The 13,017-nt window shown below is 40.9% G+C and overlaps 1 protein-coding gene across 1 annotated transcript in view; it reads left to right on the top strand.

Moving 5' to 3' along the window:
• The window catches only part of LOC145346654 (cytochrome P450 7A1-like), a 43,128-nt gene extending 32,244 nt beyond the window's left edge, over positions 1–10,884 (top strand). The window contains exons 5-6 of the mRNA XM_080194195.1: positions 661–839; positions 5,702–10,884. Coding sequence (XP_080050321.1) covers positions 661–839; positions 5,702–5,998 — 476 coding nt within the window. The 3' untranslated portion in view covers positions 5,999–10,884. The remainder of the gene's footprint in view (positions 1–660; positions 840–5,701) is intronic.
• Positions 10,885–13,017: the final 2,133 nt, after the last annotated feature.

Below are 13,017 nucleotides of genomic sequence, written 5' to 3'. Positions count from 1 at the left end.
CAGAGCCCCGAAAGCTAGTGGCATTGCTACCAAATAAACCTATTGGATTTTAACCTGGTGTTGTGAGGCTTCTTACTGTGCTTACCCCAGTCCAACGTCGGCATCTCCACACCAGCAAAGATCCCCTCACAAAAAAAGCAACTCCTACTTACTCCAAATTCCCAAGGAAGACAACTTTGCCTGCTACACACTTTTGACCAGTCATTAATTGTGAGGTACCTGTTCCTCATTTCCTACCAACTTAATTGCACAGATATAATTTGATTGAGTCACCATGTGTTTTAATGTATATGCATGATCTGATAATGCATCAAAAATAGGGTTTTACCACTTGCCATCAGGAACCTTGATGCACCTTTAATCTACTTTGCTTCCCAACTTTCATCCCACCATCAAGAAGCTGACGCTTTACCTCCCACACAACTAAGTGCCCCAGTCTATCCTGTTTTCTGCCTTGGGGAACTTCACTAGATTCTGCCCATTACAGATCTAGATTGTATTATCCTTTATCAGTGCAACTAATTTTAGAAATAAACTTGCATTTTTATCAGTCTTTTTTGTAATATTTCTTGCCAGTTTTTTAGAGAAACAATTTCTGGCTTTCTTTTGTGTCATGATTTTTGAATCTCTGCTAAACAATCTTCTGAAATAATTGAACAGGAAGCCTGATAAATGAAAGCCTGCGCTTATCCAGTGCGTCAATCATGCTGCGTGTTGCCACTGACAACTTTGTGCTAACTATGGATAAGGGTACAAAGGTGGCCATTCGGAAAGGGGACCAAATTGGTTTATATCCTCAACAATTGCATCTAGATCCAGAGATTTATGAGGATCCCTTGGTAAGTAAAATACCAAAATTGTGCACATTAAATTCTAGTGTGAAAAATATTGAATATTACATTTCCAAAACATACTCGAGTTAAGTATTATCATGGATTTGAATCTTTTGAGAACAATTTTAGGGGCTTTATCAAAACATCTCTGTCTTATGCCTCCACAATGAGAGACAATTTAGTAAGAAGAGTGCTGCTCCTGATGGAACAGGCATCATGTCCTTTTTAATATGTCAGAAGCTACAAAGTCTACAATCGCAATTCATATTTTTAAAGTGTGTGTTGGGCACATGTCACACGTTCAATCACCAAGGTGGGAAATTGCACTCAGCAGCCTGTTTCTTCAAGAGCTGCTGTCAGTGTTGCAACAAGACTGTAAAGGAAAAATTAAGGGAGTTAAAGAGAAAAAAGTGCTGAGGGCACAGTGGTGACGGGGTGCTGAGACACTCATATAGAATGCACGTATATTTGGATATCACAATATATTTTATTCAAGTAGTTGGTTGATAGTATAGAACTTCAATATTACTGAAAAATACTTTTTGTCAAAGCTTTTTATCTTGTACTTATTAGGACATTTCTCCAGAAAATATCAATGTGAACATATATTTTATTCATTTGATTACTATGTAAACGATGTTTGTGTTGGAATGCCTTCTTTCAGAGGGCATATTGTACCATCATGCTTCATGTTTGACAGTTGTTGCTGAATAAAGGGGACTGAGGGATATCTTGCCTGTTGGCAACAATGTGGCAGTATGTTAGAGATAAGGCTTTATCAGGTAGTAATGTGTATGGTTTCTATTTCCAAGGCAATGCAACATGACTGCCCAATACAGTATCTGCTCACTGGCCCAAGAATGACTTTCCAGGAAAATTGGCAGAAGTCACCAGTGAGCATGAGAAGTGATGTTATGCTCATGCAATCACGGTCTGGACAATGATGGCAAGAAAAGGAGAGATAGCTCATTGAAGTCAATGAAGCTATAATGTCACTGCAAATCTGATATCCTTATCAGGGGGCAATCTCTTCCAATGCTATATGAGAAAAGTGAACTCCCCTTGATCTTCTAAGAGGTAGAGGATGAGTGTAATGAGAGAGAGCTCCTGCTGGAGATTTGTAGAAGTGGGTGCACAATAGGAGCATGCAGGTGAGAAAATTATGATCAAGGAGGTGCATCAAAGTGATTGATGAGTTTGTCCTTGAAGCCTAGGCACATCCCTGCATGACCATGACCTCTGGGAGAGTTATAGAGCCAGAGGTTTACAGCCTGGTAACAGGCCCTTCAGCCCAACTTGTTCATTCCATCTTTTTTTTAAACACTCAAGCTAGTCCCAATTGCCTGCATTTGGCTTATATTTCTCTATATCCATCTTACCCATGTAATTGTCTAAATGCTTTTTAAAAGACAAAATTGTACCCGCCTCTACTACCTCTGGCAGCTTGTTCCAGCCACTCACCGCCCTCTGTGTGAAAAAATTGCCCCTCTGGATCCTTTTGTATCTCTCCCCTCTCACCTTAAACCTACACCCTCTAGTTTTGGATTCCTGTACCTTTGGGAAAAAATGTTAACTATCTAGCTGATCTATGCCCCTCATTATTTTATAGACCTCTATAAGATCACCCCTCGGCCTCCTACGCTCCAGAGAAAGAAGTCTCCGTCTATCCAGCCTCTCCTTATAACTCAAACCATCAAGTCCCAGTAGCATCCTAATCAGTCTTTTTTGCACTCTTTCTAGTTTAATAATATCCTTTCTATAATAGGGTGATGAGAACTGTACACAGTATTCCAAGCATGGCCTTACCAACGTCTTCTACAACTTCAACAAGATGTCCCAGCTCCTGTATTCAGTGTTTTGACCATTCAAACCAAGCATGCCGAATGCCTTCTTCACCACTCTGTCCACCTGTGACTTCCCTTTCAAGGAATTATGAACCTGTACCCCTTGATCTCTTCGTTCTGTAACTCTCCCCAATGCCCTACCATTAACTGAATAAGTCCTGCCCTGATTCACTTTACCAAAATGCATCACCTTGCATTTATCAAAATTAAACTCCATCTGCCATTCGTCTGTCCACTGCCTCTATTGATCAAGATCCCGTTGTAATTTGAGATAACTTTCTTCACTGTCCACTATGCCACCAATCTTACTGTTATCTGCAAACTTACTAACCATGCCTCCTATATTCTCATCCAGATCATTAATATAAATGACAAATAACAGTGGACCCAGCACTGACCCCTGGTCACAGGCCTCCAGTTTGAAGAACAACTCTCTACAACCACCCTCTGGCTTCTGTCAAGAAGCCAATTTTGTATCCACTTATATACCTCATCCTGGATCCTGTGAGAGTTAACCTTATGCAACAACCTACCATGCGGTACCTTGTCAAAGACCTTGCTAAAGTCCATGTCGACAACATCAATTGCACTGCCCTCATCTACCTTCTTGGTTACCCCTTCGAAAAACTGAATCAAATTTGAGACATGATTTTCCACTCTCAAAGCCATGCTGACTGTCCCTAATCAATTCTCTAAATGCCTGTAGATCTTGTCTCTAAAAATACCATGCAACAACTTACCCACCACAGATGGGAGGCTCACTGTCCTGTAGTTCCCAGGCTTTTCCCTGCAGCCCTTCATGAGCAAAGGCACAACATTTGTCACATTCCAATCTTCAGGTACCTTACCTGTGATTATCGATGATACTAATATCTCTGCTAGGGGACCCACAATGTCCTGGGATACACTTAATCAGGTCCTGGGGATGTATCTACCTTGATAACACTTTAAGACTTCAGCACCTCTTTCTCTGTTATATGTACACTCCTCGAGACACCACTATTTATTTCCCTAAGTTCCCTAACATCCATACTTTTCTCAACAGTGAATACTGATGAGACATATTCACTTAGGATCTCATCCATCACTTGCGGATCCACACATAGATGACCTTGTTGATCCTTAAGAGGCCCTGCTCTCTCCCTAGATATTGATTTGGCAGATAAAGCCAAAAGAATCGCGTGTCCCCTTTTTGCCCTCCTGATTTCTCTCTTAACTCTACTCCTACACCCCTATACTCTTCACTTGATCTCAGCTGCCTCTGCATGTCGTGTGCCTCCTTCTTCTTGACTAGGACCTCAATATGCTGAGTCATCCAGGTTCCCAACTTCTACCAGCCTTGCCTTCACTCTAAAAGGAATGTGCTTACCCTGAACTCTGGTTATCACACTTTTGAAAGCACGCCACTTATCAGACGTCCCTTTTCCTTCTGACAGTCTCCCCCAATTAACTTTTGGAAGTTCCTGCCTGATACCATCAAAATTGGCCTTGCCCCAATTTAGAATTTTAACTTTTGGGCCAGACCTATCATTTTCCATAGTTATCTTAAAACTAATAGAATTATGGTAACTGGTCCCAAAGTGATCCCTCAATTACACTTCTGTCATCTGCCCTTCCTTATTTCCCAAGAGGAGATCAAGTTTTGTCACCCTCTCTAGTCAGGCCATCCACATACTGAATGAGAAATTCCTCCTGAATACACTCAACAAATTTCTCTCCATCCAAGCTTTTCATACTATGCCTGTCCCAGTCAATGTTGGAAAAGTTAAAATTCCCTATATTACCATCCTATTTTTCTTGGAGCTATCTGTGATTTCCTTACATATTTGCTCCTCAATTTCCCACTATTTGTAGGCCTATAGTACAACCCAATCAGTGATTTCCCCCTTATTATTTCTCAGTTCTATCCATACAAACTCAGTGACCGAACCCTTCTATATCCCCTTTCAGTACTGCTGTGATGTTATCCCTAATCAAAAGTGCAACTTCCCCTCCTCCTCTTACCTCCTGTTCTATCTCTCCTTCAGCATCTGTTACCTGGAACATTGAGCTGCCATTCCTGTCCCTTCCTTAGCCATGTTTCAGTAATTGTTACAATGTCCCAGTCCCACGCACTCATCCATGCCCTGAGTTCATCTGCCTTGCCCATCAGGCCTCTTGCATTGAAATAAATGCAATTTAATCTGGACTTGCTCTCTATCTTGCTTTTGCCTGATCTGTCTGGTATTAGGATTAATGACACTGCCTTTACAACTTAACATGCCCTCTTCTGTGGTGTCCTCAACCTCCTCTTCTGTCTCCGTACTGCTTTGGGTCCCACCCACTTGCCGTGAGAACTGTCCTCTTCCTCATCTTTCTGCCTGATTTCCTTATCTAAGGTGGTTAGTAGCTCCATGTGCTAGCATGGAGAAGCTACTAACCACCTTCAGTGATTGATCAGTATGCAGCATTGTAATGGTCCTCTGCAGGGCTTTAGGGATGATGTACTGTTGTCAGAAAAATTAACATATGCAACTTATCAGTGTGGTGTGTGACTTGAAGGATGGCTTAGAGATGATGGTATTTCCATAATGTTGCAGTTGATTCATTTTAGTGATAGAGTTCATGCGACTTGGAGATATTGCCAAAGAAAACTTGGTGAGTTATTGCAGTGCATCCTATGGATGGTGCAGATTACAGCTATGTGTGCTGATGGTGAATGAGATGGATATAAAGGTACCAGGAATAGTGAAAGAGGAGTTGACACATTGGCTAAAAGATGATTCTGCAGGAAAAAATATGTCAGGCCATTGCCTGACTGGTCTGTGGGATCAGTTCCCAGAGGTTAGTGAGGAGGATTTGCAGGGTGAACTGGGCTCAAGTTAGCCTTAGTCGTCTTTGATGCCAAGGTGAGATTTTCCCCATATAATGTTCTTGTTCTACAGAAAATAAATGTATATGAAGAGGGTTTTTTGTCCTTGAGATATTCCAAATATTTCTCATGCTTTTAGTGCATTTATTAAACTATCATTCTTTACCATTCAGGAATTTAAGTACGACAGATTTTTGGATGAAAATGGAAAGGAGAAGACTACATTCTACAAAAATGGTAGAAAGCTGAAGTACTATCTCATGCCTTTTGGTTCTGGAGTCAGTATGTGTCCTGGTCGTTTTTTTGCTATCAATGAGATCAAACAGTGTTTGACTTTACTGCTCTGTTATTATGACATGGAACTGCTTGATGCCTCAGAACCTACACCAGCCCTTGATAACTCGAGGGCTGGATTTGGAATTTTGCAACCGTGTCATGATGTTCAATTTCGCTACCGGATGAAAGCATAATAGCGTAATGATTTCACAAGAAGTTGAAACTTGGCAAAATGCCAAGTACTAAAAAAAATCAGTGTCTCCCTATTGAAGCCTAAATGAAAAATAATACATAGAAACAAAGAAAATTTAAGTCATGGAAAGAGGATGAAGAAGAGATATCTAGCCTTATGCCAGTTTTCAACTTTTGAGCCCTAATTCTCCCAGAAGAAATTTGAAGTGCTGATTCGTGGGACAACTGATGTAAATCACAATTGTTTTTTCAGTGGGCCTTCACACTCGCATCTCCCATACTCTGTGCAATACAGAGGTCACAATTATGAATCTGATTAAAAGCTCAGGGTGTGGGGCCTCTTCACGCTGGAATCTGACAGTTTCAGAACTCTGTGTATGTGCAGTGGCCCCAATCTGTCAGATCGCAGTTTGCTGGTCAGCCCTGGATCCTCAGTGTTGTCCCTTCAACAACCCCCACAGCCCAATTTGTGGTGCCCACAAGCATTCCTGGGCCAGCCCCAAAATCTCCCCCCACCAACCCCCCCCCCACAACTCCCTGCTGAAGGCCGTCCCGATCTTTGGCCTCCCTCAAGCCCTGACTGATCCCAATGCAGCATGGCAGTGGGACCCCCCCTATCCCCCCCACCCCTTGCCCTGCCACCATGGCATTGACTGAGGCCTGGTGGGCAGTGCCAAAGTGCCCCCTTGGCATGGGCACTTTGCTCCTTGGGCAGTGCCAGAGGACACAGGCTGGCGCTGTCAGGGTGCCTGTGCCCATGCCCAGGGGCACCAGCCCCTGCTGTCTGACCCCCTTGGTGGCCCCGATTGCCCCCCCTCCTGCTAGTTCCCCGCAAGTGGGGAGTTACTCTAAACCCCACCAGAGTGAAATACACCTGGTGGGGTGGGAAATGCCATTGGGTTCGGAGAATTCTGGGTCAGACCCGATAAAGATATTTAAAATTCATGAAAAATAGATTTGAATGACTTATCTCTTTTCCCACCAGTTTCCAGCAGGGTCCCAACTGTGCCTGCTCTCCGGCTGTGGCAGACGCAAATGCATCGGGAATGCATGCACAAACCCCGCGAAATGGCCAACACACGATTCTCTCATTCTCCTGAGAATCGAATCCTTTGTTTATAACCCTGCTGTTAAGTTCAGATCGTAGGATTTTTAAAAACATGGTGAGGAGTTCTGCCTTTAGCTTACTTTTAGCTAACGAATTCCCAACTCTCATCACCCTCTGAATGAAAACATTTTTCCTCGGCTCCCTTCTAATCCTTCTTCCAATTACTTTAAATCTATGTACCTTGGTTATTAATGTCTCTGCTTAGATAAATGGGTTCTTCCTGCTCACTCTATCAGGGGCTCTGATAATTTTATGTACCTCAATTAAATCTTCCCTCGGTCTCCTTTGTTCCAAAGAAAACAGCTATGGCCTATACAACTTTTTCTCTGAGTGAAAACATACAATTCCTGACAACATGCTTGTAAATGTCCTCTGTACCCCTCTGGCAATCAGAACCGTATGCAGCACTCTTATCTGTGGCCTAAGGTTTTATATGGTTCTAGCATAGCCTCTTTGCTCTTTTGGCCTATGTCTAGGCTAATGAAGGAAAATGTTTCATATGCTTTTTCCACTAACTTATCTACCATTCCTGCTCCCTTCAGAAATCTGTGGCCATGCAATTCAAGATTCCTTTGTTTTCTACACCCCCCATCTCCCCATTTATTGAATATTCTTGTGCTTTGTTTGCCCTCCCAAATACCTCACACTTCTATAGATTGAATTCCATTTGCTACTTTTCTGCTCACCTGATCATCTACTGGTTTCTTACTGTGGTTTACAGCTTTCTTCCTCACTACTAACCATACCACCAATTTTTGTATTATATGTGAATTTTTAAATCAAAACTCCTATAATTAAGTCTGAATCATTGATATATGCCATGAGAAACAAGGGACCTAGTACTGAGTTCCAATGAAAACAGCCTTCCAGTCACAAAATACATGGTGATCATTGCCCCTTGCTTCTTAGCACTGAACTGATTTTGGATCTAGTTTGCAACTTTTTTGAATTTCATAGTGTTTACTTTTCTGACCAGCCTGCTATGTGGGACCTTGTCAAAAGCCTTGTTAAAATCATTGTAGACTACTACATCAACCAAGCTTGCTTCATTGACTCTCCTTGTTAATGCTCAAAAGATTCAATCAAGCCAATGAATTGTAAGCTTTCCTTTACAAATCCATACTGACTGCCCTTGACTAATCCATGCCTTTCTAAGTGAAGATTATACAATCCCTCAGAATTTTTCTAGTTATTTATCCACAACTAAAGTTGGGCTAACTGGCGGTAATTATTTGATCTATCCTTTCCTCCCTTTTTTGCCAACTTTACAGTATTAGCTGTCTTCCAGTCCTCTGGCATCATCCTTATCTGGGATACATATCATCCAGGCCTGACAACTTACCTACTTCCAAGGATGTTAAACCTTTTAACATTTCTCTCTCCCTATATTTAACCCATCCCATAGTTAACACTCCTTTTTAATTGATATCTGCATCATCCCCCACTCTTGTAAAGACTGATGGAAAGTATTCCTGAGACACATGCCCTAGCTTTCATCCTCAACATACAGGATACCCTTTTAGTCACTAATAAATTCTACTTCTCCTCATGCTTTTCATGTATCTTTTGGGTTTTCCTTGATTTTAATAGGTATTTTTTCATGCCCAGTGAGATCTTGTTTTTCAACTTTGCTCCTCGCCAGTGGCAAAACAAGGTTCCTGCCCACCTCTATAAATCAACATGTAATTAACGGGGTCCCCCTCACATTTAGGAGTTCCCCTCATTTATAACAAGTATTTAAAAATGAGAACCAGGTGACGGTAACTTGCTGGGGGCAAACAAGTATAACCCCTGGGAGGAGAAGTGCAGTGCAATACAGTGCCGGGGGCAGTGCCAAGAAACCCCTCAGTGGCGCTCCATTGGTAGATTTCCCTTCCCTCTGGGAGGGAGGGGGAACCCCGTGTCCTTAGGGGGAGCCTTTGGGGGAATGATTGCCCATGTATGTGCAGGAGGGCCTCCATGTGCATGGAGAAGTGGGAGGTCCATTTTTTTTTCAGAGATTGTGGCATTCTTTAATAAGGAAAAGCCAGCGGTGCAGCCCATGAGCTACCTACCACTTTTCACGCTTGAGCTAACACTGAAAAAAAGGAAAATTCCACCTAGCAAAACAAAATAATTTTAAGAGACTCCATACTTGTAAAATTATATTTTCAGTGTCAGGGAGGTTGTTTTGGCAATAATCTTGGCTTACTATGCCATTAAAACCTCACTTGCCTTAATCTGTTGTTAGTGGGTAACTACTTCACATCTTTGCATGCTTGCCAAGTTTATGAGCAAGGTATCATAATAGGGCAGCTTGTGAATCAGCAGGATGCCACAGCTTCCAGATTTCTACTTCTAATTGCAGATGTGTGTATACTTCAGAAATTGCAGTCCCATTTACTATGTAATAATGGTGAGTGCTGTTAGCCTTATTGTTGCTCTCAATGCAAAACTTAAGCCATACTCTAACTTGCAGCCTAACTGAGGTCTTGAACAAATTAAATATTATCCCCTTGGCATAAAATGCAAAATAAATTAATACATAAAATCTAGCCTTTATTACTTGCGCTGTCAGCTGTAATCATCTCTGTTGTTGGACACCAAGATCCTTCTACTCTCTTTAAAATCCATCCTTATTGTTGCTTGCATTATTTCACATGTTTCCACACTCATCTGCACCTATTACTTTTTGCCCATCTTATCAATGCATTGATATATTCTGGAACTTTTCACAGTCTTTGTCAGAATTTGCCACACTCTCAAATTTGCTACCATCAGAAAGTTTGAATATTGTCCTCAATTCTTAAATCCAGATAATTTATGTATCAAATGAATAAAAGCAGTTCTAACAGAATTTTGTAGAACACTATTCGTAACAGTACAAGAATTGTTTTTTAACCCATATCCTGTTACCTGCCCTACACCATCTCCCTTCACCTGCCTTACACCATTTCCCTAGCTATGTTGATTCCATGCTTTAAATCTGTCTTTCCAACTGTTTCCTGAGTTGTATGTGATCAGATGTGATTTGAAAATCCATATGAACCATACTCACTGATTTCCCTTCTGTTCTGTGCCCTTTTCTGGTGCCTTTACAATCCTACTATTCACCTCCTCAGTAGCTTTCTTATTCGTCACTACACACCTGCCACCTTCATCACTTCAGTTCCTGGACACCATAGTTCGGAAGTTAATTTAATACTAATTGGCACTGTTAGCTATCTCACTGCAGAACCATAGAAAAGTTGCAGTATGACTTTGGGTCCTAGTTTTTTTTGTTCTTTTCTGCATTGTAACGATCTGGACAAAACAGAGGATATTAAATTGGTACACTGGATTTTAAGGTAAATGGAGTATGCTGCACTTGAAATTAGTTTTACCAATTCTTGGTTGCTGATGGAATGCTACAGTACGGCTAAATTCTTCATCTGAGGAAGAAAAACAACAATAATTAATGCAGCCTGCCTGGAACTGTAAACCATCTGGAGAGTGGTCATCAAGTACTGCATTACACTGATTCTCTTTTGGCTGAACGATGTTCCATTGTGATGTGCAACTGTTGTGGGAAAAATAGGAAGAAAACTAATTCAAATGTATGAAAATTTGGCTTTGTTAATATTTGTATTGCCAGCTTTGAAACACTGGGATTCATGCATATTCACTTTTTACTGCACAGGAGCAATGCAAGTACACTCTATTTTGAAACGTATCTATTATTATGCATGGTATGTTCAATATGTAATAAGGTCATTGTAATTCAAAATGGCAATCATTAAATGATTATCTTAAGATATAAAATATTTCTTTGTCATTTATTTCTTGAATTGTTTGTTGCCTCCAACACTTTGACAGCTGAAAGGCAGAACTTGGAATTGTGTAGCTAATTCTTGATATTCCATTGCAATAATGGATGAAATAATAATGATGCAGCAAACTCATGAAAGCTAAAAATTTGCATAATTAAAATAAATTGCAATATTAGGATGAATCATTGGACTTTAAAAAAAATTCCAGAATATCAAAGTTTATAAGGTTTTTAATATTAATCATTTTGGTTTTCCCATCAGCATAAATCAAGAAAATATACTTCTCAAGATTGAATATGTGGGAAAATTAATTAATTATGAATGTTGGTTATATAAGGCCTAAAAGTCATAACTGTACTCCAGCATCTGATTTTAAGGGGTTATTGAAATACTGTTTTTAAAATTTATACTGAGCAAATGTATCCATATTTAGATCTGGAAGTTCCAGGTTCATTCTTGGCTGCACTTTGTTAGCTATCTTTAGCTAGGGCTGTAATGATTGAATTCCAAGAAGCTGAGATTTGGAAGGGGTTAAAATGGTCAAAGTTTCTACTCCTGATTGTGCATCTCCTGCTGAAAAGTTCACGTGTATGCAAAGACTGGATCGGGCTTAACTGTAATTCCTCACCTCAACCAATATTCTCCATCAAGGCTCACAAATCAATAGTGGATACTTGAGCAAAGTATTGAAGGGAAACCCAAACCCATGAACCATAACCTTGCAAAGTAACAATGAGAAACAAAAGCAAAATACTGTGGATGCTGGAAAGCTGAAGTAATAATGAAAAAAACTCAACAGATTAGAGGGCATCTGTGAAAAGAAGCAGGGTTCATGTTTCAGGTTGATAACTTTTCAGCAGAACTGAATAAAGATAGAGATGTAAGTGTTTTTAAGTCAGGGAGGGGGTGGGGGGAACGGGGTGTGGCAGGAAGATCAAAGGCAAAAGTCTAATAAAAGGGAGGTCAGGTAAATTACAAAGGATTTCCATAAGCAACAGCCAAATAGAAGGCACAAAGGAAAAAACAAGACAAAAACTGAATGGCAAAACAAACGAAAAACAAAACTTCAAACGAGATGAAGGCATTCGTTATAATCTAAAGTTGTTGAACTTAATTATGAATCCAGTAGGCTGTTGAGTGCCAAGACAATGAAGTGCTGTCCCTTGGGTTTGTCCTTGGTTCACTGGAACATTATAATAGGTCATGGACAGAAAGATCTGTGTGCAAGCAAAGTGGAGGATTAAAATGACAAGGAACAAGAAGCTCAAGGCCATGCTTGCGGACTGAACATAAACACCATTACCCAGTCTATGTTTGGTTTTTCCCAGTTTAGAGGAAACCACATTGAATACAGTACACTCAATTGAAAGAAAGAGAAGTAAATTGCTATTTAATTCGAAAGAGTTTGAGACCTTGGACAGTGAGACGAGAGGTGAAATCAGGTGTTCCATCTCCTGCGCATGCACTGAAAAATTCCATAGGGAAGGGAAGTGGTGTTGGGTGACTAAGGAACGGACTGGACTTGTTGTGAAGGTAACGACAGCTACAGAATGCTGAACAGCGGACAAGGTAGATATGTTGCATCATGTAAGAGCTGGTGGAAACAGCAGAGCAAGATCCATTGAATTCTGTGATTGTTGACGTGAAAGGTGAGGAATCTATCATGGTTCTGTGGGGGAAGATAAAGGATGAGAACAAGTGCATGAAATGGATTGGACATGTTGGAGGGCCATATCAGCCACACTGGGAGGGATTCTTTGAGGAAAAAGGAATATATGTCTGAAATGCTGATGTGGAAGTTGCATCATCGGAACAGATGGGATGGTGAAAAGCAACTTGAGAGAATGGAATGGAGTCCTTACAGGAAGCAAGGTGTGAGAAAGTATAGTCTAGTTAGCTATCGGAATCCATGAGCTGTAGTAAACTTTAGTAGATAGCCTATCTCCAGAAATGGTAACAGAGAAGTCGAGAATGGGAACAGACAAAGATGGATCAGGTGAAGGGAAAGAGGATGGAAGTTGGAACAATAGCAATTAAATTTTCCAGTTCATGGCAAGTCCTGCTCAGGCCTCGACTATATGTGCTGCCTCCTGCTTGCACCATGTTATCCCCTGTCACCTTCTCC

Source organism: Carcharhinus amblyrhynchos, chromosome 8 (assembly GCF_965287045.1).
Source record: "Carcharhinus amblyrhynchos chromosome 8, sCarAmb.v2.hapA, whole genome shotgun sequence".
Classification (NCBI taxonomy): Eukaryota; Metazoa; Chordata; class Chondrichthyes; order Carcharhiniformes; family Carcharhinidae; genus Carcharhinus; species Carcharhinus amblyrhynchos.
This window is presented reverse-complemented; position numbering and strand designations above follow the sequence as displayed.